Below are 27339 nucleotides of genomic sequence, written 5' to 3'. Positions count from 1 at the left end.
ATGAATCTTCATTTTGAAAGTACTTTTGGAGAATCTTTAGAAAGTTCTTTTAATTGGTTTAATCATTCAATGACATTGACAAGATTAACACCTTTTTTTAATTTTTCAGAGGACTGTTTAATGACATATTCAAGAGATTTATTAGATATTATTCGTAGAACAAGATTACCACGTTTACCAGTCATTGAAATGTGTCGGTGGAATTTAATTGCGCCTCATGAAGGTCTTGGTTCATGTATTTGGCTTCATTTTTTATTTGCAGGAGATCAGACGTTAGGAAAATCTATAACATATACATGTTTATTAGTATCTTTATCGGAAAAAAAGGAAGGATGGAGAGAATTTCCGTTGCTTATTTCGCGTATTCCTGGAGAATTGCTCCAGGTAGTATTGAATTACTTAACAAGTCGATTTGATTCGTGGGCGATGCCTTTTCAATTAAAATCGATGACATTAATAGACTTATTACAAATGTATGTTAAATCAGTTGATCCAGCAACGGATGATGCTTGTCAACCTTTGGAATTGATGTTTTTGACGAAGTCGATTAAAGGACTGCGTCGAATAATAGTAGGTGTTAAAGGGCGAGATATGTTAATATGGAGAGAAAGGTTTGTTTTTAGATTCAAAATGGTATTTTTTTATAAAATGTTAAATAGAGAGCTTGGGTTTTTTGAAGGCTTAAAAAAATATTTATTTGAACAAACAACGATTGATTTTAATAAGCTTGAACTTTGCCGAATTGGCTGTGCAGGATTTATTATTTCGTCAGAAGGAAAACTTAAAATCTTGAAACCGATACAATTACAAATTATTACAGCTATTTTGAAAATGGAAGCTAGGAAAAACATGGAAATGATTAGTTAATGTATTTATATATTAAATCTTTTAAAGGCATTTTTATAGTTTTTTTTGTTTAGTAACGTTAAATTATATAGCATTTGATTTTGATCTAACTTATCTTTTATTGAGATTTTTTTATTGAAAGCAGCATAATTTTAAAACTTTGAGTATTGTAATTACTATTAAACATTTGAAAAGTAAAAAGAACAAATATAATGAAAGTTTGAAGAATAGATAATAAATATTGGATATTTTATTTTATTAAATTAGGACTTGGGCGGGCTTTTTTCCTAATCATCTTCGCTAGAAAAGACATCTTCGCCTTTTTTACGTCTAGCCATGCGTTCCTTTTTTTTCTTTCTTAATTCGGAACTGGTTAATTTTTTGACCTTCTTTTTCGCCTCAATTTTGTTGCCTAATGCATCAAACGTATCCTCTTCATCTTGTTCTTGAAGCTTAGGTCCTGTTCCTTGACCTTGAACCCAATTATGTCCTGATGGTGTCATTTGTCCATTTTGCACACTCCAAACTTCTTCAGTAAGATTTTTTGTAAATTCGACTGAATGCGTAATGATAACAACTCCTCCTTCGAAACTTTTAAGAGCTTTAGAAAGAGCACCTAAAGAATCACGATCAAGATAATTCGTGGGCTCATCTAAAACAATAACATGCGGTTTTAACCATGATCCTGCTGCAAGGACCAGTTTAACTTTTTGACCACCTGATAAGCCTTTGATTCTTGAATGCGTAACAATTTCTGCATCGAGCCCAAAATTTTCGCAATGTTTTTCAATTTCCTTACGAACTAAAGGACGAAAAGATCCAAACTTTAGAGCTTCTTTCATGTCAATCTCTGCGATCATTTTGGAATGCGATTCTATCAATTCACTTCGTGGCAACCATTCATTATTCATACTATTTAATGGTACCCATCGCTCGTTTTTTTCCCCAACATTTTCTCCAAGAAGAAATGAACATTCGTACTCGTACGAGTTTTTAAGTTTTCTTCGAGAATGTATTCCTTGAATTCTTCTACTGGTTCCATTAATTTTAAAAATTTTGTTCATATGAATCTCATCGTTTTCTGTTAATTGTCGAGAAGCTCTATCTATGGTTTCAGAATCTTCGCCAGTTCGGTACCTCCATTGGATGTATTCGGACGGCGTTTTATTTTCATGAGAGCCAAGGTGTGTAAATGCAGCTTGGGCAACATATGCAATCCGAAGATTAGGATGACACCAAACTTCACCTTTTTGTGGAACAAGTTCACCACAAAGAATTTTAATTAATGTAGACTTTCCAGCGCCATTGGGACCTATAACAGCAATACGTGATGATAAAGAAACTTGAAGCGAAACATTTCTAATTTGAGGTTCACTAGTTCCTTCGTATTGAAATTCTATGTCTCGCATACGACAGATAGCACGCTGCTTAGTCTTAACACCCTCTAAGTAACCTGGTTCTGGAAATGCAAACTCGATTTCAGATTTAGAGATGTCTTGATAAGATCGAGCAGATGGGACTAGCGTAATAAATTTACTCATATTACCCATATATTTTTTAAGTTTAAAATGTTCATAATGAATAATAGCTTGAACGACGTTATCCAAGAAGCCGGAATCGTGTGAAACAATGATACTAGTAATATGAGTTTGTGTAGTTAGGAAATTCTCAAGCCATGCAACATTTTTTAAGTCCAAATGGTTCGTGGGTTCATCTAACAATAAAATGTCGACATGTTGAAGCATAGCACGAACAAGAGCTAATTTCATTTTCCAGCCACCTGAAAGACAGGAAATAGGAATTGAAAGCATATCGTTTGTAAAAGAATGGCTTAAAAGTGAATCTATTGCTTCCTGTCTATCCTTAACAATGACTGATGGATCATTTGCTATAAAATCAATAACAGATGTTTTTGATTCCGTATCATCGATATCATGTTCGACATATACTGTTTTTAGTTCTGTAGGAAATCCCTCGACTTGACCGTTAGAGATAGCACGAAGAAGAGTGGACTTTCCGGAACCATTAGGTCCACAAAGACCATATCTATAACCACGTTTGAGATTTAGGAATGTTCTATTTAAAAGAATTTTTGCACCGTATGCAAGAGAAAATTCGCAATTACATAAATCTTCTCCTTCTTCCTCTTCTAACTCAATTGAAGAACTATGGAAGCTTGAAATAGATCGTTTCCTAAATTGATCGATGATATAATTAATATCAGCCTTGAGTATAATAGGTTGTAGATATGGAGAAATGTTAACATTCCAATCAACGATTTCATTGTTTTTTTCATCGATAAGCTGAGATGCTATACATGAAATATAATTCAAATAGACATCTGATGTTGGTACTAGTTCTTGCCCTTTAAGAATTGAAAGAAGTGTCTCCATACAATTTTTTGGTTCACTGATATTCAAGATTTCAGGTATTTTTCCTTCTTTAATATTCCCAACACGAATTAACGTAGCTAAAGAACGGTTAACTACTGCTCTGCATTCAGGGTCCCCAATAGTTTCTTTAATATGTTCAAGAGTTGGTATTAGCTTGTGTAAAAATGGAGCAATAATATAAGGATCTTCAACAAGCTTGCACATATTGTCAATAATTACTGCAGATTTCCGTTTAATTGCTGTTTCGCGTTCATTTAGACCTCTGTAAAGCAAAGGAACCATAATAGACAACGTTGATGCATGTACTTCTTGAACAAATGTTGTTGCACCAAGTGTATGAATGGTTTCTGGAACTTTTTCTGGTTGGGCGATACAATCAATAAGAACTGGAATAAACTTATCAATATCTGGATTAGATATTAATGAACAGACGTTGGCCATCGTCTTGCGTGCTTGATTTTTGACTTCCGTTTTTGTATCCCACATAGATTCTGATAAAACAGGAATTAATTCCGGAAGTCGATATGACATCTGACATGGAGCCTTTTCAACCAACATATCCAATAATCGGAACGCGCACATCTTTTCCATCCATTTTCCTGATGTTTTAATAGAATCCGTGATATAAAAAAGCATTGTTTTAATTGCATATGAATTCATCGTCTTAATAATGCCTTCTGCAACTATGGCTGCTTCTGTTCGGATTGTTGCCACCTTGTCAATACCAACCCGCTTTAAAACCTCTGGTAATAACTGCACCATATATGGCTCAACCCTTTGATTTATTGTATCCAATGTTAATGACAATGCTTTTAATGCTTGTTCTCGCATCGATGTATCTTTCGATTCAATTTGCTCTTTCAACGTATTATATAATCTTTCGCAAACATCTGCATCCCATGAAAGAACCGAAAGTTGCTCTGAACTTTTTATTGTTTCATTTTTATCCGTTTCTCGAATTGAAATTTTTAATTTTGGTATTAAATCCATTAAAACTTTAGGAGATACTACATTCCCTGGCACGTGTGTTTGTTCAGTTGTTTCCACTACTGGTAACATATGTTCTGCTGATATTTTAGAATAAATTAAGCAACAAAATCGAAAAAAAAAAAAAATCAAAAATATTAAAGATCGATCTTAATTTTGTGATAGGTTGTTGATCCCGAAAAAAGCAAATGAATAAAAGAAACAGCTGATTGATAATTAGATAATTGTTTTGCCTTTGTTTGAATCTATTTTTATAGAAGGGCGATTTATATATGTTAGTTTTGTTTGAATAGAGTTTTTGTAGTTGATAATATTAAAGATATGAATAAGTTAGATCAAGAAGAAAAAATTAAGTATCAAACTATGTATATTTTTGAGAAGTTATATCACGTATATCGAATAGGTTTGAGTATAATTTGCTTGAGTTTTGTGTAGAATAAAATGTGATAATATTATGAGAGTTCTTTATGCTTAGCATCGTAAAGAGGATGCATAACTTTAGTTGAAAAATAAATGTTACTGTACCAAATATGAATTAAGATATAATTTCTTTGAAAAAAATAAATGATTATAATTGTTTTTATTATAAAAAAATGAAAAATCATCTATGTTGGTAGATGTGTTGATGGCAATGAAAGATGCATACTTTTCAACATTGTATTTGCCGGTCCTGTTGCATCTTGTTGGCCATTAACACTTTCATAGAGATTTTTAAGTAGATTATAATGCATGTTTGCATCGATTTTGTCTTGTTCATTTATAGAATCAACCGTATCGCTTGGTAGATTTGAAAACGAATCTTTTAGAGTTGTAGACAAAAGTTCTGTATCCATAGCATTCATAAAATCTTTAAGTTCAAGTTTATCTTCTTCCTGTTCATTTTGTAGTGATTCATTTTGTATTTTTTCATCTTTGATTTCTGTCATTGGTTCGTCTGAAAAATCTAAATAAGTATATTTTAGAAATAAAATGTGAAAGCATCACTTATTTTTCCTTTACCTAATGTTTCTTTCATGATTTTTATGAATTCATCTGCATCAAAACTTATATCACTATCAGTAGTTGTATTATCTGTAAAAGAATCGCTTTTATTATTATTAAGAAAGGTATATTTATATTACTTAAAAATATGCTTACCATTCCACTTCTACACCATAAAGCCCTGCATTTTCATTATTTACAAAATCTTCGAATTTCTCTATCAATGATTTGACTGGTTTATTTGAAATAGGTTTATGTTTTGGCATTTCTTCAATATTGTCTTCATCTGAAGAAATTTCGGTTTTTAAACGCATCAATTCATCCAGTTCTTCCGGGCTTACATGTAAAAAGCTGTCACTGTCATATGTATTAGGCCATTCTGCAATTTCTTCGTCTGTTGGAAGAGGATGTTTTAAAATATCGAATATTTGTAATACTGGGTCATTTGTAATAGGAGGGTTAGACGGGCATGATCTTAAAAAGCATTTTTCTGCATGTTTTTCTAGCGATTTGTACTTTTCTGAACCTTCTTTTTCATTTTCGAAATAACCTGTTGCGTTTAATTTCTTTATAAATATCTTCCATTCTGGATCTGATTTTAAAGAATACTTGTATTGTGAACCTTGATACTTAAATTATAGACAACTTACTTCAAAATGATTTTTAGGTGTTTTTGCTGATAACATTTCGAATCCACATGTGATTTTCATACCCATAACATTTTGATCGTATTTTGATCCTGAAAGATCAAATAAAGGATGCTTTTCAAACGATTGTCCTTTTAACTGTGCGTATAGTGTTTTCGTCATTTTAATAACAACTGATACCATATCTTCTGGATAAAAATATTTCATTTTCTCACATACCTTTATGAGAAATAAGCATATTTTCTACCTTCACGAATTATAATTTCTAAACCTTAAAGGATATTGGATCTCTTTGGCAAAATTCATGTATTGCTGCTGAGATTAAATTCGGTTCTGTATGAAGAATATGTGCTATTTTTCGAGGTACTATCACTTGTGTTCGATGAAGATTTTCCTTTATCTTTTCTGGATATCTTAACCATTTTTAATTAAATCTTATTTTTCCATTCTTTCTTTACAAACCCTTTAATCCGACGAAATGCTTCTTTTTCTACCTTTTCATCATGTATTAATTGTTCCGGTTTATTTCGTAAAAAAAATAGTCCTTCTGATAATGTTAATCCTTTAATTTCCCTCTTTTTTTTCTCATTTTCCGGTGGAATTATTAATAATCGTCCTTGATTCATCCACACCTTTGTTTAATCAACTTTTTCATAAATCTTAATTAAATCCTACACGATATGTTGAATTTTTTTCATTTATCCACCGAGGCAGCTTCCTTGAACTCTCTATCAATAAAAATTCTCCATCCGAATCTATAATTCTATTTTCTTCATTTAATCATTTCTCTCAAAAACTTCTTCATTTCATGCCTGACATAAATGTCTTTAATATTTCGTGTTATTTCCCTTAATAAGAATACTATTGCCCATTCATCTTGATTTCCTTCACGGAAATGTGTTTTTCCATACAAATGGACTGGTCCTATTTATATTTTATTCATTAATTTCCTACAAAATATCTTTAAATTCTATTTAAAACCTGGTATATCATAAATTTCTAATCTAAAAGGCTCATAATGCCATAGATATTCCTTAATCCATGACATAAATTCAGTTTTTATAATTTCTTGCACCTCTTTCAAATGAAACACCTGGTCTTCATGGCAAAGTAAATCCGCCGTAACAATGTAGATCCAATATTCGCAGACATCTGAAAACATAAGATTATTTGTCGAAAAAATTAACTTCGAATAATCTCAATTTTAATCGTTAAAAACCATATTATATAAACTCTGATAAGAATTTTTCAAAATATATAAATACATTTGAATCAAATAATAATGACTTTATTTTAAAAAGTTACTACATATTAAACGATATATCAGGTGAAGATTTTGATCAAGATTTTGAGGTTATTTTTTACCTCAAACTGGATATAAATACTTTGAAATGTATTTATCAATGTTTTTAATTCCTATTAAAATTATTCTGCGTTTTATATTTTTTTTTAAAGGATACTCATATAAAAGTGAAGAATCTTTAAAAAATATATATATATTATAAAAAAATTTATTTGCTTTATATATCTTGTATACCTTAATTTATGTTTTACTATGTATTTGTCCTGTATATGCATCTTGTATGCATCTTATATGCATGTTATTTGCATTTTATTTGCATCTTGTAAATCATGCTATATGAATTGCTTTCTTTTTTTTCATATTTTTATTGAATAGCTTATATTATTGATTGAAATGTATACATTAAATATTTAGTTTTTATCTGAAATATAAAAGATTTTTAATTATCATTTTTATCTTTAATTTATGCTTTATTTTAATTATTTTGTATGTTTTTATTATTTTTAAGTAGGTTATTTATTTATATTTATTTAAATATCTTTATTGTCCGAACTTTTTTTTATTTTTTTTAATAAGGTTGGCTTTTCTAATTAATATTTAGAGTCCGTCTTAATATCTTTTATAGAGAGTGTTTAGAACGTCTTGATCATCTATAAAATGAGTCGAATGGTTTTTCAGGCTAGACGTTTAGCCTTTGCATCATCTTCTCTTCAGAAAGTGCGTATTAGCAATTGGGAAAAGGTATGACGTCTTTTGTTATTTGTTTTGGCTTATGCTTTTCTAGGATAAATATATTGATTATCATCATTTGCAAAGAAATATTGAAATTGTGAAAAAAAGGCTTGGTCGGCCTTTGTCATATGCAGAGAAGGTTGTTTATGGACATTTGGATGATCCTTATACTCAGGATATTGAACGTGGGCGGTCGTATCTTCGTTTACGACCCGATAGGGTAGCATGTCAAGATGCTACAGCACAGATGACAATATTGCAGTTTATGAGTTCAGGGATCTCAGATGTTGCAGTTCCCACGACAGTTCATTGTGATCATCTGATTGAGGCACAAATTGATGGAAAGAAAGATTTGATTCGTGCCTATAATACTAATAAAGAGGTAAAAATGGACTGTGAGAAATGAAGTGTTAAAATATAGGAAAGGTTTATGATTTTTTGTCTAGTGCGTGTGCAAAATACAATATTGGATTTTGGAAGCCAGGATCAGGGATTATTCATCAAATTATTTTAGAGAATTATGCATTGTATAAATGTTGGATAGTAGATTAATGATACTGATAAGATATAGTCCAGGTGGATTAATGATTGGCACGGATTCTCATACACCGAATGCAGGTGGTTTAGGAATGGTAGCTATTGGCGTTGGAGGTGCAGATGCTGTAGATGTAATGATTGATATCCCATGGGAGTTAAAATGTCCAAAAATTTTTGGTGTAAAATTAACAGGAAAGTTGGGTGGATGGACTTCACCAAAAGGTAGTCTTTAGATTTTTGTTTATAAAAGAGATTAAATACTTTTGAAGACGTTATTCTTAAAGTAGCGGGAATTTTTACGGTTAAAGGAGGTACAGGTGCTATTATTGAGTATTTTGGACCAGGGGTTGAATCTTTATCATGTACTGGTATGGGTACAATTTGTAATATGGGTGCTGAAATTGGTGCAACCACGTCCTTGTTTCCTTATAATAGGCGAATGAGAGAATATTTGGTGGCAACTAGACGTTCATATCTTGCGGATCATTTAGATAACTATTCACATATTTTGTCGGCAGATGAAGGTTGCGAATATGACAAGATAGTTGAGATCAATTTGTCTGAACTTGAGCCTCACATTAATGGACCATTTACACCGGATCTTTCTACGCCTATTTCTAAGTTTAAAGAAGCTATTAAATTAAATAATTGGCCCTCCGAATTGAAAGTTGGTCTTATTGGATCTTGTACGAATTCAAGTTATGAGGATATGAGTCGATCTGCTTCTATTGCAAAGGATGCCTATGATCATGGTTTAACTGTTAAAAGTAAATTTACGATTACACCTGGAAGCGAACAGATTCGTGCAACTATTGTTAGAGATGGTTACTTGAAAATTCTTGAAGATGTTGGTGGTGTTGTATTAGCCAATGCTTGTGGGCCTTGTATTGGACAGGTTTGAAAGCAAAAAAAAAAAAAAAAAAAAACTAGCTATTCTAACATTATTAGTGGGATAGAAGAGACGTTAAAAAGGGCGAAAGGAATTCTATTATTACGAGTTATAATAGAAATTTTGCTGGAAGAAATGATGCTAATTCCTCAACACATGCATTTATTTCTTCTCCTGATATTGTAACAGCTATGGTGTTTGCAGGAGATCTATCATTTAATCCAATAACTGATACATTAATGGGTGCCGATGGGAAAGAATTTAAGTTATCTCCTCCTAATGGAGAAGGATTGCCTTCTAAGGGTTATGATTTAGGGGAAAATATGTATCAAGCACCTCCAGAGGATCGTTCTTCTATTAGTGTAAATATTGATCCTTCAAGTGAAAGACTACAGTTATTAGAACCATTTGAAAAATGGGATGGAAAAGATCCTCTCAATATGCCTATTTTGATAAAATGTAAAGGAAAAACGACAACGGATCATATTAGTATGGCAGGTCCATGGCTTAAGTACCGTGGCCATTTAGATAACATTTCAAATAATATGTATATTGGTGCTGTTAATGCAGAAAATGGTGAACTAAACAAAGTAAAAAATCAATTGTCTGGTAAATATGAAAAGGTTCCGGATGTAGCACGTGCATATAAAGCTAAAGGTATTAAATGGGTGGTTATTGGTGATTCGAATCTTGGAGAAGGTTCAAGTCGGGAACATGCTGCTTTAGAACCACGACACTTAGGAGGATGTGCAATTATTGCTAAATCATTTGCTCGTATCCATGAAACTAATTTGAAGAAGCAAGGAATGCTTCCTTTAACATTCGCTTGTGAATCTGACTATGATAGAATTTCTTCTGATGATAGACTAGATATAATTGGTTTGACTGAATTTGCTGAAGGAAAAGATTTAATACTTCGTGTTCACCCTAAAAATGGTGAAGTTTGGGAAGCTGTGTTAAACTCGTAAGTTCTTCTTTTTTATTTTCCTTATATATTGATTAGATCTCTATAAGAACATTCAATAAGCAGCAAATAGAATGGTTTAAAGCTGGTTCTGCTTTAAATTATATGGCTTCATTAAAAAATAATTAATGCATTTTGATAAATTGATTTTGGAAACTAGCGTTTAATGAAACGTTTATTGTGTTTTTGGCTATTAAACTTGGTTTTAATTTTTTTTCAATTTTTATAGTAAACTTTTATTTAATGTATTGATATGAAAATATTTGATTAAAAAAAAACTAAATAAATAGAAAAATCGGCTTGAAATATATCTGTTTAAGCTCTCAATATGATTTCTATTGTAAATATACCTCCAACAAAATCTCAAAGAGAACGCTGTTGGGAAGCTAGAGATATCTTTTTCCAATGTTTAGATAAGCATTCTATTGTTAATCCAATGACGCAAATTGAAAAGATTCACTCATTGTGTTCATCTGAAGAAGAAAACTTCAGAAATAACTGTGCAAAAAGTTGGGTATGTTTATATTTGTTCTTATATAAAATTTTGATAAAAAATAGATAGAATATTTTAAAAAAAAAAGAGTTATTGATTTTCAAAAAGGATTTTATGAAAAATTAAAGTAAATATTTAAATATTAAATTAAAAAAACATGAATTTCTAAAAAAAAATGTACTAAATAATATAGAAAAGTTGAATAACTTGTGATTTTACTTGAAATTTTGCGATATTATTTGTAAATACATATTTTAAATAAAAGGATTATGTTTTTTTAAAATAATTTTAATTTTTATAATATTTTTATTTGGTTAATTTAATATATTAAATTTTTTAAATAGTATATATTAAATAAAAATATTTTTAATACTTTATTTAACTAGTTTTTCTAATAATATAGTTCTTAACTTTAAATTATTAATATATGTTTTTCTTGAAATTAGAGTTTTTAATTGCGTATTAAAGTGATAGATATTAACATTTTCTGTTATGATAAATAAATATAGATTTATTATTTTTTATTCTTTAAAAAACATAATACCGAATTTATTTTTACCATTTTTTAATTATTTTTATTTCTAAAAAGTAGATAATATCTTAATATTCATCTCTAATATTCATTTTATTTAAAAAAAGTGTCTTTATACTATGATTTTTTCTTTATTTTTTTATCTTTAAATTTTTTTACAGAAAGTATATGTAATTTAAATAAAAACAATTAAATCTTTATAATTTCTTTGTAATCAAGGATTTATCAGCTAAGATTTATGTTTTCTCCTTTTCTGCTGTCTTGATATTCACGTGAAATCCGGGAATTTATATTAGGATAATTGAAAATTGATATTTAATTTGAATTATTTATCTAAATGACAGGTAAATAGGAATTGTTCTGTTTAGAAACACAAGGAATGATCAATTTGTATAATTTTTTGTTTTTGTTCCGGTAAAATATTTTAAATAATGGAGAAATGAGATAATTTTTATAGGATATGTTGTTTTATTGTGGGTTTTATGTGGATATTTATGCTTCCACTTAATTATTTTAATCGTCATGTTTTTATTTCTGAGAATGCTATTCTTCCTGGCACTGTGAATACATATTTTGGAGACAGTGATAGTGATAGTGATATTATTGAAGCCTACAGAGAAGAAATTAATTTTATAGACCAACAAGGCGAAGATGCGTATGATTAAGGGTGCTATGTTATTTTATTTTTTTTGATTGCTTTAGAAAATATGAATCATTACATGAAATTTTTGAAAGACTTGGTTTAAGAACAGCAACTCAAGATTATAAGGTAGAATTTAAGGGGAAAGAGTATTCAGGTAGAAATTTTTTTGCAGTTCTTGATGCTCAGAGAGGAGATGGTACAGAGGCTCTTGTTTTAAGCGCATCATGGAAAAATATGGATGGAAAATGTAATTTAATATATAAATTAAATTATTCTTTTTAATTTATTGTATAGTGAATCTAGGCGGAGTATCTCTTTTACTTGCATTAGCGAGATATTTTAAAAGTTTTTGCTTGATATTCTAGAAAGTATATTGATTCATATTAGGGTGGTCGTTATGGTCAAAAGATATTATTTTTCTTATTCCTGGAGAGAAGGAAGTAGGAGCTCAACTGTGGGTAGATGCATATCATAAAATGGATTATGATGATGCTATTTTATCATTGACTTTAAAAAGTGGAGAAATACAAGCACTTGTTGACATTGATTTTATTTCAGATTATAGAAATTTTGATTCTATAGAGCTATTATATGATGGAATGAATGGACAACTATCGAATATGGATCTTTTAGTTGCGGTTAATCGTATTATTCAATCAAAATCTGATGTAAAAATAAATATGCAAAATGTACTTCAACAAAAAGAAACATATTTTCAAAAGCTCTTGACTATGATTAATGGAATGATTAATCAGTGTTTTGGATTTTTGTCTGGAACTCAGAGTTGTTTTGTGCCATATAAAATTGATTCAATTACTTTTAAAGTTAAATCTAAAGGAAGTGGTATATATGATGATATATTGTTAGGAAAAATTATTGAATCGTCATTCCGTAGTTTGAATAATCTGCTTGAACATTTTCATCAATCTTTTTTTTTTTATTTTATGTTATCTGTTGATAGATTTGTTTCTATTAGTGCATATTTTCCTTCTGCTATACTTATTGCTAGTAGTTTTACTATTGATTCTCTCAGTTTGTGGATTTCTGTTATTGCTAATCTCAATAAGAGTTTAAGTGTATATGAGAAAGAAAAATTTAATAATTCTAATGACGAAAAAAAGAAAGTTTTTATAGAAAGGGATCCGCGATTGCGTTTAAGAAAAGAAATTGCACTTTCAATTGCTACAGTTATTGTTGTTTATATTATTGCTATTATTTTTTTAAAAATAATATATAACTCATGTTACTACAAAGAATCTAGTGATTATAAAAAGGTAAATAAATATAAATTTTAGATTATTTTGTTTGAATTGTTTTAGTTCTATTCGATATTTATTCTATTTCTTCAAATCCTTCAACATATAATTTCAATTTTTATACAAAGGATTCTTGAAAAAATTATTAAAAGTCAAAATATGTCATTGATTAATAACTATAAACTTATTAGGACTTTTTCTCAAATAATTCTTGGCATAGAATTGTCTACTTTGGCTATCGTAAATTTTTCTTTATCATTTTTTGTTGGTATTATAACATTTCCTTTATCTTTTGTCCGACCTGCAAGAACTAAAACTGAACGAATACTTTTTTCAGTTCTTTTGGAGCTTTCTAATCCTCTCAATTGGATCTTTTTTCTTTCTTATTATAAAAATAAGGAAGCTATAGATTTTATTTATTTATTTGTTTTCGGATGGAAGATATGGTATCTTTGGACGCCCCTTGTTTTGTGGTTATTATGGTGGCCTCTTTGGATAGTGGCTAAGATAACTATATCTACGTCTATTAATGACAATGCTGGTCATTATTTTTACAATACACCTAAATCTATCGATCCTTTGTTAAAAAGTTCATAAATGATCTTTTAAAAATGAAGGATTAATTGCATTGTTAATTGATTAAATGATTTTTTGTTGAATAACATTTATTTATTGTAAAATTTGCTATATTTTAAATTTTTTTAGTGTAAAAATATTAAAGTTTATTTTTAATCCTATAAATATACATATTTTGAATTTATATAATTGAAAAAGATCATAAAATATACTATATATATTAAAAAAATTAGTTTAATTATATTTAATCGCTAATTTCAATTGGTTCCTGGGAATGATTAATAGACTAATATTTTTATGAAAATAGGCATTTTATAAATGTTTTTGTGATATATTTATTTTATTATATTGAAATTAATTTGATGTTTTCATACTGACGATTTTCTTTTTTTTTTAATATTTGATTTATGGATTTTTTCAAATATATTTGGAAAGTATTTTGCGTTAACACTGGTTAAATATGATTTTAAAATCTAGAAATGTTCTAAATTAAATAGTCTTTTTTAGAAATATTAAAATTATTTATATTTTTTTCTTAGATAAAACAATTATTTAAAAATGGGCTATTTTAACTTTTATAATAATTGTTAAAATTACAATTGTTTAATTCATTAAATACATATGATTCCATATTTTATTATGTAAAACAATAGTTTATAATATTTTTTAAGAATTAGTTTTTAATGTTTGAATTTTACATTTTTAATTAAAATTTAAAGAATGATAAGCAAAGATATTCTAAAAAAGTATATTAGAGTGATTAAAAAAATATTTTTAAAATTATATATATTAATTATTTAAAAAAATGATTAAATAGGAAAATTTTCTATTTTTATATGATTTTGTTTTTATTTAAACTTAGTTTTCTAATTTACATCACTATTATGATTAATGAATATCAAATTATATAAAATAAAGTTGACAAGCATAAAAAACATACATGTATTAATAACTAATAAGTGTAATTTTAAAAATAAAATTATAAAATAGAAAAAATATTTGATAGACTGTTTTTTAAAGGATTAAGTATTAAATCTTTCTTGGTTAGAAAGATATAATACTCTTTGTATAAAAGATAAAAATAGATTATTAGTTTCATAGTTTCGCAACTCTGAAATTCTATCTAAAAGAAATTTTGGTACAGAAAAAGGACTATTATTATTAGAAGGAATCTTTTCATATATTTCTAGAAGAATATCTCTTAATGGCTTAGATTCATTAATAAGCTTTTGTAGTATTTCATCATTTTCTTTTTATTTATTAGATATTTTGAATAGAATTTTTTTTACCAATTTTCCTAAGAATTGCTTCAGAAAGAAGCTCATCACATGTTATATTTGAAGTATCTTCATTTGATTCTTGTTCAATAGGTTTATCTTTACGAATATAACATCTAATAGAGGCATCATCTGCTGTTTGAGGCGAATTTACTTGTTTATGTTTTTGAAAACAAATAAAAGAGCAGCTATTAACATCTGTTAATATATGTCTTAATTTATAAAAGAATTACTAAGGAATTAAACAGGCAGGGCATTTATATTTTGCCGTTTGCTTTGAACATAAACAGCACAGCTGACGGCACTCCAGTTTCCGTTAAGATTAGACGATTAACGGCTAGTTTTGATTATTTAAAAATGTTTTTTTAATAATAAATATAAAGAAATACATTATTTTTGATATTTAAAGTTATATTTATTAAGTATATAAGAAATATTACTGATTGATATATTTAAATGGTTTAAAAGAAGGGAACGTTGTTCTTATATTTTGGTTTTATTTATATAATTTATGCAGCTAAAATAATATTAAAAAATCAAAAAGGATTTTACATATAATAAAAAAACAGTGTTTTATTATATATTATTATGACTAATATATTAAATTTAATATTATATATATAAAAAACGTATTTTATATGTTTATAAGCTATAAATTATAGGGTAATCATTTTATAATAAAAGATATTTTTTTGTTATATTAATTTAATGATTTAAGACAGTTTTTAATTTTATTAAAAGTTAATATTAATGTAAATTTGATAAATTTTTATGCTGTAAAATATTAAATAATGTTTTTAAATAAGTTTTCTTTAAATTACTATATATAAAAATAATTTATGTAGATAATCTATCAAAAGACAAAATATAGTACTAATATTTTAAATATTAATCTATGATATATCCTATTTTAATAATTAGAGTATTTGTATTTTGAAATTTTATTATGTAATGTATAATTTACAAATAGAATCAAATTTCAATGTCTGCGCCTGAAATCATCTGAATTTGTATTAATTTGATGCAGTTAATTTTCTTTTTATGGATGTAGGAACTTCTGTCTCAGAAATCAACTTTATGAGTTCATCAATTTTAAAAGTGGCCCCTAGAAATATTACTATAGATAAATAATAATAATCATAAGTTACCAGTATATGAAGAAGCAGGTGGGAGAATACTTAAAAAATATAAAATAGACTCAGGAAGGCTCAAAAGTTTGTCATTTGTAGTTAATAAAGAAGTAGTTAAATTCTTTTTTCTAATATCAAGATTCAATTGGAAAACATCATTATTATGTATTTCTGTAGGTTCAGAGATAATTGAAGATTTGAATACCACCCCTAAATCTTTTTCTAAAATTGCATTTAAATTATAAAATTTAAATCGTCTAGAAAACCGCAATATAGAAGAATCTGTTAGATTATATATTGTTATTTAAATCTAAAATTTAAATATTCACTTGCCATCAGGATAAAGTTCTGCTATTCTTGACTGTAATTTTATAGTTGTTGAAAGATCACCAAACATAGATTCATACGTATATAATTTTTCATGTAATTGTTTAACTATTTGAGGATCAAGATGTGTTATTGTTTTTTCATATAAAGCTCTTGCATCTATAGGAACTAAATTTTGTATTTCTTTAATAAATAAATTATATACTTGTATCATCATTAATATTTATCAAAAATGTTAAATAATGAAGAACAAAATCAGGATCATTTCCAAAACTTTTTAGTCCTAAATCAAAAATCTTACTAGCTATTGTAGAATCCTTACTACAATGATATTCCATTAATGCTAATCTTTATTATTATAATTTAAACATATAGTTATACAAACCAGAAGCTACATAAATGTGATATGCTTGATTAGGCACTTTTCTAGCTTTTCCAAAAACTTGTCTTGCCGCTTTTATACCTTCTGTACGTCTAACAGCTCTCATGAAAACACTCCATACAATAGAAATATTTTTCGTTAATTTATTTAGTTCTTCTTCCCCTTGTTTCTGAATATTTTGTATTTCTTTTTTTGGTGTTAATTTCTGTATTTCGCCTTCTTCGACAGGATCCTGAGGAGTTACGTATTCTAAATATTTAGAGACTTCAGATATTTTATTTTCCATATAACATGAAATCTTTTTAAATTCTTTTGAGAGGTTTTCAATAAGTGTTTCATAAATTGTTCTCATTTCAGAAAACCTCTTATTTTGCTCTAGGAAATCTGCATATTGAAAATGAAGTAAATAACTAAAATAATAATATTAATAATAGTAATAATGATATTAAAAAAAAACCTAGTAGGATTTGCAATTATCCCATTTTTCATTATTTCAACGGCTTCTTTTTCTTCGTTTAAAGATAACCAATATTCAACAGCAGAAAACCTATTGTAATTGAATTATATATTTAATACAATATATATGCTGTACCAAATCTCAGGAAAAAATCTTAAATTTATCATAGCTTGTTTATATGCATATTTCACTCGTGTAACAATTGCAGGCTTTAATTTGAGATCCAAAGGATCTGACATTTCCCATTCAATCCATCTTTTCCATTGTTCAACCTAAGAAAATAAGTAGATATACAAAGAATAAAGACATGTAATTACTTCTTCAACATCTTTTTCAGTCCACACAGGAACTTTCGGAATATTAGTAGCACGGAATCCAGCTGTTATGGAAGCCATGTCTTTCCAAGCGGTTCGAGCCATCATATAGCTTGAACTTTTTTCTGAAAGAAACTTTCTGGCCTAAAAAAAAGATAATTTTAATTAATTATAAATAAATACGAAGATCTTACTGTAGATCTATTGAAATTATTTTCAAACGCGTCATACTCCCTCCATAAAGTCTCAATATTTGCAATTGGAATACATATAGCTCTGTGATAAATACGACGAATATGATCTATTTTTTGCTGTTCTTCCCACATGGAGTTTTTCTATGTTGAAAAGATAGTGAGTACATAATCAGAAGAGTGTATAATGATTATTTAAGAAATTATAGATGCGAAAAAACTATCTACGGAGATAAAAAAAGATAATTATAATGCATCTTTGAACTTACCTCTGCTGTTTTTACAAAATTAATATAATCTGACCAAATAGAACCGCAATCCTTATCAATTCCAACGTGTGCTAAAACAAACTCATACGCTTGAGATATAACTGATCGGGCTTGAGCACCACCAGTAGAAACATTATTGATCCGACGAATATAATCTAAATAAAACTTCCAGAGATCAACGCTTAAAACTGATCTTAAACACCGTGAAAAAATTGTTTCTACACGAATGAATTCATTGTTTGTTAACTCCATGTCTGCATAATCAATCCATTGTTGTGCCTATTCATTTTATTTAAAATCAATAAAAAATCCTATAATAAAATACTGCTGTAGGAAAAACTTTGAGAAACCGCTCATATACATTCCTAGCCTCTTCAATCTTGTTTTTATCTTGATGTTCCTTAATTAATTTCAGCCATGATGATGCATCTTTATCATCCATAGCAATCAAATCTTCTAATTGACCAACACGATCTTGAGACAACCGTTTTCTTTTGTTTGTTTTTAAGGATGATATGTTTTGTAATGAATCTGACTCTGATGTTATCTTATTATTCATAAAATCTTCTCTTTTTTCTTTTTTTTCTGATTTCTCACTATTTTCATGATTCATATATCTTTCTGAAAAATTACTACTATTCATCCGTTTTTTCTCGTTCAAAAGAGAATCCTCAGAAATTAGTTCCTCCGAATTCATTAGAGTGGCTTCTTTTTCTTTTTTTTCTGAAATATTATCCTCCATTTTGATTTTTTGATTTTATTTTTTTTTGACGTCCTAGAGTTCAATCCGTTCTCGATAACCCTAAACCTTAAATAAAAAATATTATAGGAATCTATCTATGTTTAAATTTTTATTTACTCTGAGCAGAAGTATTAAGCCAGTTAATTTATTAAGAATGTCTGAAGAAGTCAAAAAACAGGCAATTAAGCCGTTTTTTTCTTAAGAAAAATAAGAATAACAGGGTAAATAGGTTGAATCATTAATCTCTGAACACCATGTAATGGTTTTTTCTAAAACTTATTGGTAATGCATTTTTTAGAAAAAAAAGAGCTGTTTTTAAACGATATATTTAGTTCGTATTGCTCTAATACGAAAAGAATACTAGAGGAAGAGTGCATTGATTTCTACGCTTTAGAACTGGATAAAATTGGTGATTTTGAGATTATCTAGAAGTAAAATAGTTAATATAAGTTAATAGACAATGGAAATGAAATCCAGGGATTCTTATTTGAAAAGACGTCTCAAAGAACAGTGCCTAATATTTTTATTGGAGGAAAACATATTGGGGGTAATTCAGATTTAGAAGCTCTTAGGACTAAAGGCGAATTAAAGTTATATCTTAAATAGGAAATATTTTATATATTGATTTTGTTTATGTATCTCGAGTTTTATATATATAAGTTATTATTGTGATTTTTTTGTTTTTAAACGAGAAGTTCCGGTCATTTCTTCGGGTACTTCTATTCCCATTAAAGTTAATATAGTTGGTGCAACGTCACATAATGCTCCTATTTCTTCTTGAAGTGTATATTTTTCGCTACACAGAATAAAAGGAACATGGTTACAAGTATGTGATGTAAGAGGATTACCATCTTCATCGATCATGACTTCAGCATTTCCATGATCAGCAGTGATCTATATTTTAATTATGAATGTTTATCTTTTTAATGAGATAATTACCAGTAATATATATCCTTCTTTTTTACATGTATTATAAATAGTTCCGATAGCTCTATCAGTATGTTCAACTGCTTCGACAGTAGCATCATATACACCTGTCTAATTTTGTTAATAGTAAAAGGAAAAGAGATGAGCTTAAAATTTACATGACCAACCCTATTTAGAAATTAATTCAATATGTAAAAATACTAAAAATGACTTACATATCTGGAGGAGCCTAGTAAAATCCATATATTAGTAATATAAAACTTAATATGTTATCAACTTACTAGATTACACATAATAAAGGGGTACTTATTTTCGGTAATTCTTTCAGAAATTTTTTGGGCTACACCGTCAACACTCATTTTAGGATCTTTATCATATGTAGACACTTTAGGTGATGGAACCATATCGCGTTGCTCTCCTTCGAATTGCTTTTCAACACCTCCATTAAAGAAAAATGTTACATGTGCATATTTTTCCGTTTCTTATATAATTAAATATAAATAAATGAAAAATGATCATACCTGCAACATGAGACTGTAATATTCCTTTTTTTGATAACCATTCAGCTAAAACATTATCCATTTTTTGAGGAGGAAAGGCAACAGGAAATGGATAATCTACTTTGTATTGTGTCATTGTTGTAATGCTAAGATTTTTTGGGATTTGGAGAGATGTTAAAGTTGAATCTACACCCAATACTTGTGTAATTTGTCGAACTCTATCTGATCTATAATTAAAAAAGAAGAGAGTATCTCCATCTTCAAATATTAAAACAAATTTTATTTTGTTTATTTTATCATACCTGAAATACATCCCTTTTTATTAACAATGATAGGTTTTAAAAATTCATCTGTTTCATTCTTTTGATATCGTCTATTAATTACATTTATTACATCGCTATCTTCTTCTCCTATACCATAAATTATTCCTTCTAAGGCAATTGTAATTCTTTCCCAGCGTTTATCTCGATCCATTGCGTAGTAACGGCCTACTATAGTAGCAAGCTCTCCAATACCAAGATCTTTTATTTTATTCATAAGCTGTTCTACATACTTAATGCTTGATAATGGGCTCGTGTCCCTTCCATCGCTAAAAAAATGGATATAAACTTCTTTTAATCCTATTTCTTTTGCTGTTTCTAGAAGATGGAAAAGATGGTTTATATGAGAATGAACACCTCCATCAGAAACCTTATGAATCTAATTAAAACAACTTGCATATAAATATTTATTCTTTAAAAAATTACCAATCCCAAAATATGAAATCGCCCATTTCCTGCTTTAGAACGTTCCATTGAAGAAACTATGGCTTCTACCTGAATAAAACCCTTGTTTTTCACTGTCTTATCAATCCTAACTAAATCTTGCCATACAATACGCCCTGCTCCTATATTTAAATGGCCTACTTCTGAATTTCCTGATTCAATATTAACCTTAAATATATAATATATTCCTTAAAAACAACCCATCAAACCCTCTGTAAGACCTACTGCATTTCCATGAGCCTTAAGCTCCATAGAACTGTATTTTTTCATTAGACTACTCATGATTGGTATATTTGCTGCCGAAATTGCATCTTCTTTGCTATTTTTTTTTGGATTAATCCCTATGTTTATTAAATTTACTTCTTTTTTTTCAGAAAAAAAAACCCCATCCATCAATACATATAAGACAAACTAAAATATAATAAATTTATGGATTATTTTTGCTCTGATCTTACCTTTCTCGAGAGGCTTGGCCATGATTTTTTTAATCCGGGTTAATGTTCGTTTTTTAACTTTTGATAAAATTATTAACTGTAAATTATTGTTTATTAAGAAATATTAAGTTTTTTTAAAATTTTTTACTAAAAATTTTTTTAAAATTAATATTTTTTTATGGATATTTCAGATACTGATTTAATTCCTCAAATTGTTCAGATTTTAAAGACTACAAAAAAAGATGATTTAAAGGAATTCAATAAAGAAGTAAAGGTTAACTACCTTCATTATTTGGATATAAATATTTTTAGGTTACAAAACTCTATCAGAAAGTGTCAAATATTCGAAAAATGATTGAATCTCTTCCTGGTAAAGATTTGAGTATTTTAGATCAAGAAGGAGTAATTAAACGTTTAGAAAAACAAATTTCTATGCAAAAGTAGGACAAAAGATTCTTATATTTCTTTTTAATATTGCTTTTTAGGAAGTTATTGTCAGAAATAAACATGAAAGAATAATATCATTTATAATTATCAAATGAAATGATATGAAAATAATAGGTTTTAGGAGTTAAAAAAATGAATATTTGTTCTCTTTTATCTATAAAAATATATTTAAATATGTTTGTATTAATATACATATATATGTATTCGATACCTAGTACAGAGGGTAAATTTACGACTAACTAATGATTTGCACATTATCAGTCTTATTTTTTCTTTAAAGTCTATATTAGAAACAATAATCTAATATATTTCTTTATTGATGAAAAATTTAGATTGTATTGAGTAACTTTTTATTGAACATTTTTTTAAAAAAAAATAGAAAAGAAGGGAGCAAAAGTCCTCCTGATTATAGGCGAAGCATTTTTTATATTCAGAAATATGTTTTTATGTATTTTTTAAAAATCATTTATTAACGTCCTTTGAGACTTGAACGATCTTTTGATAACCGCTGACTTTTAAAAAACATATAAATTCAAGGTTTTCTCTCAATTCTGGATTTTAAAGATGATTATTTCGAGGATATCATATATTGTGGTATGGAGTTTGTGTTTTTGATCTTCTTTTTGAAAAAAGTTAATTATTTTTTCAGTCTACTCCTTTGAAAAGACCTATAAAGATTATGCCTTATGTATTAGGATATCGCTTTTATGCCTCTGGAACTAAAGAATATGACATAGCGGTTATTGGAGGCGGGCCAGGTGGATATGTTGCAGCAATTAAAGCGGCGCAGTATGGATTAAAAACAGTATGTATTGAAAAACGAGGAACACTTGGAGGAACATGTTTAAATGTTGGTTGTATTCCATCAAAATCATTGTTGAATAATTCGCATCTTTTTCATAAAATAAAACATGATACTAAAGATAGAGGAATTGATGGTTGAAGAAGGAAATAGCATATTTATTTTATTAAATGTTTTTATAGTTTCTGATGTAAAATTAAATTTGGAAAATATGATGAAGTCAAAAAATAATACAGTAGATGCTTTGACTAAAGGGATCGAACATCTTTTTAAGAAAAATGGAGTTGAATATATTAAGGGTGTAGGGAAATTTTTAAATCAAAACGAAATAGATGTTAAAGGAGTTTATGGACACAAAGATCAAGTTCTCAAAGCGAAAAATATAATAATTGCTACGGGTTCAGAGCCTACTGTTCTTCCTGGTATTGAAATAGATGAAAAAATTATTGTTTCTAGTACAGGTGCATTGTCTTTAGAAAAAGTTCCAGAAAAGATGATTGTGATCGGAGGAGGGATTATTGGACTTGAAATGGTAAATGGTTTTTTAAGATATTTCTTTATTGTTTTTTTAAAAATAGTTTAGGGTTCAGTATGGTCTCGCTTAGGTTCTGAGGTTACTGTTGTAGAATATGAAAATTTTATAGGGGCAGGAATGGATGAAGAGATTTCTAAACAGTTTACAAGTATAATTAAAAAGCAAGGATTAACATTAAAAGTTGGTACAAAAGTTTTAGGTGGTACTGTTGAAGGAGATAAAGCTAAAATAGATATTCAAGTTTTAAAGGATGGTAAAAAGGAAATTGTATAATTATTTTAGTAATTTAGAATACGCATTTATTACTTTTAGTTGGATGCTAATGTTGTTCTTGTTGCTATTGGAAGGAGACCATATACTGAAGGACTTGGCTTGGAAAATATTGGAATAGATGTAGATGAAAAAGGACGTATTGTTATCGATTCAGAATATCGTACCAAGATTCCTCATATTCGTGTTATTGGTGATGTTACTTTTGGTGCAATGCTTGCACATAAAGCGGAAGAAGAGGGTATTGCAGTCGTAGAATATATTAAATATGGACGTGGCCATGTTAATTATAATGCAATTCCTTCTGTTATGTATACGTATCCTGAAGTTGCATGGGTAAGCATTATATTTTTTGCTAAAATATTATAATTACTATTTAGGTTGGGCAAACAGAACAACAGGTCAAAAAGTTGGGAATTAAATATACAATTGGAAAGTTTCCATTTATTGCGAATTCTAGAGCGAAAACAAATGTTGAGACAGATGGATTAGTTAAGTTTATTACAGATACAGAGACTGATCGTATTCTTGGAATTCATATTATAGGTGTAAGTTTATAATTATTTTTTTCACTACTTCTCTTAAGCCATTTTATACAGCCAAATGCTGGAGAAATGATTGCAGAAGGTGTATTAGCTATAGAATATGGTGCAAGTGCTGAAGATATTGCTCGAACGTAAGAAATACTATAAATATTTTTCTATACTAATAAAATAGTACGCATGCACATCCAACATTATCTGAAGCATTTAAAGAAGCTGCTTTAACTGCTTGGTCAGGAAAAGCGATTCATTTTTGATTTCTTAAGCTGTTGTATAAAATAATTTAATAAATTCTATATTTGAAATATATATTTTCGAGTAATTATTTTTTTTACATCTTTAAAGATCATTTTCTTTGGTTTTTAATATTATAAAATTGATTGTATAATTTAAGAGTTTATTTTTATCTTCAAAAAAGTTTTCTTATAAAAATTGGGAAATCAAGTATTATTTAAATGGTTTTTTATAAAGGTAGCTGCTTAATGAATGAAGAAAGCAGTGAATATCTAGGGCTAGACACTGTAAGACTTCCTAATAGTTGCCAGACTTATCAAATAGTTGAGTTAGAGTGTTGTGAATGATTTTGAAGAAAAAGATGTTTCTTATTTATTAAAAAATAAACATATTTTTTCGGAAAAAAAGGAACAAATAACAAGGTCTTTATCTTTAAATGATTTAAAACATGTCTACGAAACTTTTTATTTTTCTCAAGTGGCTAGAAATATGAATTATTATAGATCATTAGTATGGAGTAATGAAATGGAAAAATCAATACAAAATCAACAAGATCTCCATTTCAGGTATATTTTTTTATAATTATATTAATAGTATTTAGTTTTTTTAGGCTTTTTAAAAAAGAATATCTTGAAAAAATCTCAATATGTGAAGATCTTATAACACATGTTTCAAAAATGTTTGAAAAATTAAGAGTAATAAACATTGATTTAAAAAAATCCTATGAAAATAGTCATGTTTTTAGAAATAATTATGAGAAACTTGAAAAAGAAAAGGTTTGTTGTATTTTTATAAGGTTGATATATATTGATTACTTATAGCAAAATGCTATATTATTAAAAGATCAAATTAGACAGAATCTTGAAGCGTATTGTTCTCTTGATGTAATTTATAAGTTATTGAATACATCTGGCGTTGAGCTTATTACAAAACCTGAGTTTTTTGATATGCTTAAAAAATTGGATAAAGGTTCGCAAATGATGAAAGAACATGTATTTTATATATCTTTTTTTAAATTTCTTATTTTTGATTATTCTATTAGCCTGAATTCAAGAATTCTTGGATTTATAGAGAAAAATTTGAACAATGTTTAACAAAGGCTATGACATTGATTTGTGTTTTTTTTGTACAGGTGATAAAGGAATTAAATGAGGGAATCAATGAGGATTTTTCTTTTAAGGTTTTCCTTCAAATTTTTATATATTTTTTATTAAAAAGAAATAAGGTATCTAATAATATTAACCAAACTGCATTTTTATATACAAAATTTCGTGTTCGTGCTATTGAATTAAGGCCATATATTAAAGAAATAGAGGAAAGAATCAAAGATCATAACGAGTATCTTTATAACAATATAATATATAAAATTCTTATATAAAAATTAGATATAACGTAATGATTAATGATTGTCAAAAATTTTACTTTGGAATAAGGTATAAATTGGTTAAACCAATTATTTCTCAGAAATTAAATGAACTATCAAATGAAAATATTATTCGATTTGTAAGGATTATATATTGATTTATCTTATTTTAATTTATTATAGTCTAGAATAAGTATTGCATTTTTTACTGGTCTGTGTTTTGATGAGTTTTCTCTTTTTCGAGATTTTTTTCAAAATGATGATTCAAAATTTTAGTATAAATTTCTATTATATATTTTTTTATGTTTAATAATAATAGTTCTTATTCTCAAAAATTATTTGAGCCTATATCTACTTATTTACAATCAAATTTATTCAAAGAGACAAATTTATCGCTACTTTGTGAGGTTTGTTCTGTTTTTAAAGTAAAAATATCTGAAGATAGTGAAAATGGTTTCTAATTTACTTAAATTGAATGAAAATTAAAATTATTTAGAAAATTCGTTAGATATCGGTCAAGATTGTTATAAGATAGATTATTCAGTCATATTTAATGAAATTATTCAACATATTCAATCATTTATTGTAGTTCAAGTTCGAAATGTAGCTAAATTAGAAATTCAGAATTTTATTCCCTCTAAAAATGCTTTTAATTTTTCCAAAACTTTAGAAAAGAGAGATCAATCGGATTCATTATTAACCAAGGTTTCTGATGTTTCAAAAGAAGAATTATATGACAGTGATTTGGTTATTAGATGGTATCCTACATTAAATAAAACAATTTCATTGTTGTCAAAAATATATCCTTTATTGAATGTAAGAATTTAATTATTTTTTACATTAATTAACTTTTTAGACAAAATCTTTTAATACTGTTGCTTATGATATCGTTAATATTTGTATTTCTTCACTTAGTCATGGATCACAAGTACAAACAGATATTTCTATGAGAGATCGTCAACTTTTTCTTGTAAAGCATTTATTGATATTGAGGAATCAAATATTGGAATTTAATATAGATTTTTTTCATTTTGAAAAAGATGTAAATATTGATACTGCAAATATTAGTTCTTGGGATGTTTATAATAAACTTCGATTATTTAATCCATTAGAACTCTATAAATCTGCATGGAGTAAAATTTCAGGATTTTCATCTACTGAAAGAGATATATATAATGTTTTCCTTGACATTATTTTGTCTAATATTTGCTTATTGTTTTTTAGAAATTCAATACTCTTCTTCAAACAGCTATTAATGCTTCTATTGAACATTCCTTAAAACCTTTTATAGAACCTATTCAGAAAATAAGGAAGATCAAGAAACTATCTAACGATTCTATTGAAGCAATAATTAATGAATCCCTTATATCTATTGAGAAAGAAGCACCTCTTCTCAGGATTACTTTTTTAAGTTATATTGAAGATTCACAAATTATACATATTTTTTTTATCGATATTATAGATAAGTTTTCAAAAGAATTAGGTGATATAGGGAAATGTCTTTCTCCTGAATATTTAACAACTTGGTCTCAAACCGATCAACTGATATCATGTTTAAGTCGTCTTCTATTAAATAATAATTCTTCGGAAAAAGTTTCAAAAACTGCTCATCAAGACATTATTATGATTCATTAATATATATATATATAACAT

The 27339-nt window shown here is 27.7% G+C and overlaps 13 protein-coding genes across 13 annotated transcripts; 8 read left to right on the top strand and 5 right to left on the bottom strand.

Annotated features, from left to right (window-relative positions):
* On the top strand, nucleotides 1–994 carry PNEG_03178 (hypothetical protein; the record flags this gene model as incomplete). Its single annotated transcript, XM_007877050.1, has 2 exons — nucleotides 1–611; nucleotides 660–994. 2 exons carry the CDS (start codon nucleotides 1–3, stop codon nucleotides 865–867), a joined length of 819 nt encoding a protein of 272 aa, XP_007875241.1. The 3' UTR covers nucleotides 868–994.
* A 99-nt stretch (nucleotides 995–1093) lies between these two features.
* Nucleotides 1094–4317, bottom strand: PNEG_03177 (elongation factor 3). Its single transcript, XM_007877049.1, has one exon. The coding sequence runs from the start codon at nucleotides 4296–4298 to the stop codon at nucleotides 1134–1136; it is 3165 nt and encodes a 1054-aa protein (XP_007875240.1). The 5' UTR covers nucleotides 4299–4317; the 3' UTR covers nucleotides 1094–1133.
* Nucleotides 4318–4831: 514 nt separating this feature from the next.
* Nucleotides 4832–7032, bottom strand: PNEG_03176 (hypothetical protein; the record flags this gene model as incomplete). Its single annotated transcript, XM_007877048.1, has 9 exons — nucleotides 6836–7032; nucleotides 6667–6778; nucleotides 6530–6617; nucleotides 6317–6486; nucleotides 6126–6267; nucleotides 5858–6073; nucleotides 5364–5815; nucleotides 5226–5311; nucleotides 4832–5169 (listed from the first exon to the last, which is right to left on the bottom strand). Exons 1-9 carry the CDS (start codon nucleotides 7014–7016, stop codon nucleotides 4832–4834), a joined length of 1785 nt encoding a protein of 594 aa, XP_007875239.1. The 5' UTR covers nucleotides 7017–7032.
* A 765-nt stretch (nucleotides 7033–7797) lies between these two features.
* Nucleotides 7798–10432, top strand: PNEG_03175 (aconitate hydratase, mitochondrial). The gene is made up of 7 exons (XM_007877047.1): nucleotides 7798–7898; nucleotides 7942–8271; nucleotides 8316–8416; nucleotides 8461–8648; nucleotides 8696–9321; nucleotides 9375–10279; nucleotides 10330–10432. Exons 1-7 carry the CDS (start codon nucleotides 7815–7817, stop codon nucleotides 10406–10408), a joined length of 2313 nt encoding a protein of 770 aa, XP_007875238.1. The 5' UTR covers nucleotides 7798–7814; the 3' UTR covers nucleotides 10409–10432.
* Nucleotides 10433–10534: 102 nt separating this feature from the next.
* Nucleotides 10535–11037, top strand: PNEG_03174 (hypothetical protein). The gene is made up of 2 exons (XM_007877046.1): nucleotides 10535–10793; nucleotides 10838–11037. The coding sequence occupies exons 1-2, from the start codon at nucleotides 10608–10610 to the stop codon at nucleotides 10901–10903; spliced, it is 252 nt and encodes an 83-aa protein (XP_007875237.1). The 5' UTR covers nucleotides 10535–10607; the 3' UTR covers nucleotides 10904–11037.
* Nucleotides 11038–11585: 548 nt separating this feature from the next.
* PNEG_03173 (hypothetical protein) lies at nucleotides 11586–13800 on the top strand (the record flags this gene model as incomplete). Its single annotated transcript, XM_007877045.1, has 6 exons — nucleotides 11586–11718; nucleotides 11762–11959; nucleotides 12007–12194; nucleotides 12242–12292; nucleotides 12335–13221; nucleotides 13267–13800. Exons 1-6 carry the CDS (start codon nucleotides 11684–11686, stop codon nucleotides 13798–13800), a joined length of 1893 nt encoding a protein of 630 aa, XP_007875236.1. The 5' UTR covers nucleotides 11586–11683.
* Nucleotides 13801–14801: 1001 nt separating this feature from the next.
* On the bottom strand, nucleotides 14802–15313 carry PNEG_03172 (hypothetical protein; the record flags this gene model as incomplete). The annotated part of the gene is made up of 3 exons (XM_007877044.1): nucleotides 14802–15028; nucleotides 15069–15244; nucleotides 15303–15313. The coding sequence occupies 3 exons, from the start codon at nucleotides 15311–15313 to the stop codon at nucleotides 14802–14804; spliced, it is 414 nt and encodes a 137-aa protein (XP_007875235.1).
* Nucleotides 15314–15989: 676 nt separating this feature from the next.
* On the bottom strand, nucleotides 15990–18893 carry PNEG_03171 (hypothetical protein). Its single transcript, XM_007877043.1, has 11 exons — nucleotides 18452–18893; nucleotides 18127–18405; nucleotides 17861–18001; nucleotides 17670–17810; nucleotides 17488–17624; nucleotides 17353–17442; nucleotides 16899–17305; nucleotides 16719–16856; nucleotides 16520–16672; nucleotides 16205–16468; nucleotides 15990–16161 (listed from the first exon to the last, which is right to left on the bottom strand). The coding sequence occupies exons 1-11, from the start codon at nucleotides 18866–18868 to the stop codon at nucleotides 16070–16072; spliced, it is 2259 nt and encodes a 752-aa protein (XP_007875234.1). The 5' UTR covers nucleotides 18869–18893; the 3' UTR covers nucleotides 15990–16069.
* Nucleotides 18894–18965: 72 nt separating this feature from the next.
* On the top strand, nucleotides 18966–19474 carry PNEG_03170 (glutaredoxin; the record flags this gene model as incomplete). The annotated part of the gene is made up of 4 exons (XM_007877042.2): nucleotides 18966–19046; nucleotides 19098–19150; nucleotides 19201–19277; nucleotides 19326–19474. 4 exons carry the CDS (start codon nucleotides 18966–18968, stop codon nucleotides 19472–19474), a joined length of 360 nt encoding a protein of 119 aa, XP_007875233.1.
* Nucleotides 19475–19499: 25 nt separating this feature from the next.
* Nucleotides 19500–21562, bottom strand: PNEG_03169 (2,3-bisphosphoglycerate-independent phosphoglycerate mutase). The gene is made up of 10 exons (XM_007877041.1): nucleotides 21515–21562; nucleotides 21444–21470; nucleotides 21260–21400; nucleotides 21042–21211; nucleotides 20598–20985; nucleotides 20317–20553; nucleotides 20077–20276; nucleotides 20011–20024; nucleotides 19808–19963; nucleotides 19500–19762 (listed from the first exon to the last, which is right to left on the bottom strand). Coding segments are annotated over exons 1-10 (1356 nt in total). The 5' UTR covers nucleotides 21537–21562; the 3' UTR covers nucleotides 19500–19761.
* Nucleotides 21563–21671: 109 nt separating this feature from the next.
* On the top strand, nucleotides 21672–22012 carry PNEG_03168 (hypothetical protein; the record flags this gene model as incomplete). The annotated part of the gene is made up of 3 exons (XM_007877040.1): nucleotides 21672–21761; nucleotides 21806–21933; nucleotides 21979–22012. 3 exons carry the CDS (start codon nucleotides 21672–21674, stop codon nucleotides 22010–22012), a joined length of 252 nt encoding a protein of 83 aa, XP_007875231.1.
* A 475-nt stretch (nucleotides 22013–22487) lies between these two features.
* PNEG_03167 (dihydrolipoyl dehydrogenase) lies at nucleotides 22488–24346 on the top strand (the record flags this gene model as incomplete). Its single annotated transcript, XM_007877039.1, has 8 exons — nucleotides 22488–22534; nucleotides 22590–22878; nucleotides 22925–23274; nucleotides 23326–23544; nucleotides 23590–23883; nucleotides 23928–24095; nucleotides 24147–24223; nucleotides 24265–24346. Exons 1-8 carry the CDS (start codon nucleotides 22505–22507, stop codon nucleotides 24344–24346), a joined length of 1509 nt encoding a protein of 502 aa, XP_007875230.1. The 5' UTR covers nucleotides 22488–22504.
* Nucleotides 24347–24544: 198 nt separating this feature from the next.
* On the top strand, nucleotides 24545–27321 carry PNEG_03166 (hypothetical protein; the record flags this gene model as incomplete). Its single annotated transcript, XM_007877038.1, has 12 exons — nucleotides 24545–24610; nucleotides 24657–24889; nucleotides 24934–25099; nucleotides 25145–25315; nucleotides 25366–25503; nucleotides 25549–25661; nucleotides 25709–25826; nucleotides 25870–25961; nucleotides 26006–26139; nucleotides 26183–26502; nucleotides 26543–26863; nucleotides 26911–27321. 12 exons carry the CDS (start codon nucleotides 24545–24547, stop codon nucleotides 27319–27321), a joined length of 2283 nt encoding a protein of 760 aa, XP_007875229.1.
* Between the last annotated feature and the right edge of the window lie 18 nt (nucleotides 27322–27339).

The sequence above is a fragment of the Pneumocystis murina genome (assembly GCF_000349005.2).
Source record: "Pneumocystis murina B123 chromosome Unknown supercont1.10, whole genome shotgun sequence".
In the NCBI taxonomy this organism is placed as follows: domain Eukaryota; kingdom Fungi; phylum Ascomycota; class Pneumocystomycetes; order Pneumocystales; family Pneumocystaceae; genus Pneumocystis; species Pneumocystis murina.
Note: the sequence above shows the minus strand (reverse complement) of the source record. Positions and strands in the feature narration are given on the sequence as shown.

Excerpts from the sequence above, each read along its gene's own strand:
- PNEG_03177 (XM_007877049.1), bottom strand. The coding sequence starts at position 4,298 with ATGTTACCAGTAGTGGAAACAACTGAACAAACACACGTGCCAGGGAAT.
- PNEG_03175 (XM_007877047.1), top strand. The coding sequence starts at position 7,815 with ATGAGTCGAATGGTTTTTCAGGCTAGACGTTTAGCCTTTGCATCATCT. Across the intron at positions 9,322-9,374 it reads GTGGGCCTTGTATTGGACAG|TGGGATAGAAGAGACGTTAA; the intron begins GTTTGAAAGCAA and ends TAACATTATTAG. Across the intron at positions 10,280-10,329 it reads TGGGAAGCTGTGTTAAACTC|AACATTCAATAAGCAGCAAA; the intron begins GTAAGTTCTTCT and ends GATCTCTATAAG.
- PNEG_03174 (XM_007877046.1), top strand. The coding sequence starts at position 10,608 with ATGATTTCTATTGTAAATATACCTCCAACAAAATCTCAAAGAGAACGC. Across the intron at positions 10,794-10,837 it reads ATAACTGTGCAAAAAGTTGG|ATAGAATATTTTAAAAAAAA; the intron begins GTATGTTTATAT and ends GATAAAAAATAG.
- PNEG_03171 (XM_007877043.1), bottom strand. The coding sequence starts at position 18,868 with ATGGAGGATAATATTTCAGAAAAAAAAGAAAAAGAAGCCACTCTAATG. Across the intron at positions 17,625-17,669 it reads CTGAAAAAGATGTTGAAGAA|GTTGAACAATGGAAAAGATG; the intron begins GTAATTACATGT and ends TTATTTTCTTAG. Across the intron at positions 16,673-16,718 it reads AAATATTAATGATGATACAA|ATGCAAGAGCTTTATATGAA; the intron begins GTATATAATTTA and ends TAGTTCCTATAG.
- PNEG_03169 (XM_007877041.1), bottom strand. The coding sequence starts at position 21,536 with ATGGCCAAGCCTCTCGAGAAAG. Across the intron at positions 21,471-21,514 it reads GGCCAAGCCTCTCGAGAAAG|TTTGTCTTATATGTATTGAT; the intron begins GTAAGATCAGAG and ends ATTATATTTTAG. Across the intron at positions 21,212-21,259 it reads TCTTACAGAGGGTTTGATGG|GAAATTCAGAAGTAGGCCAT; the intron begins GTTGTTTTTAAG and ends ATATTGAATCAG.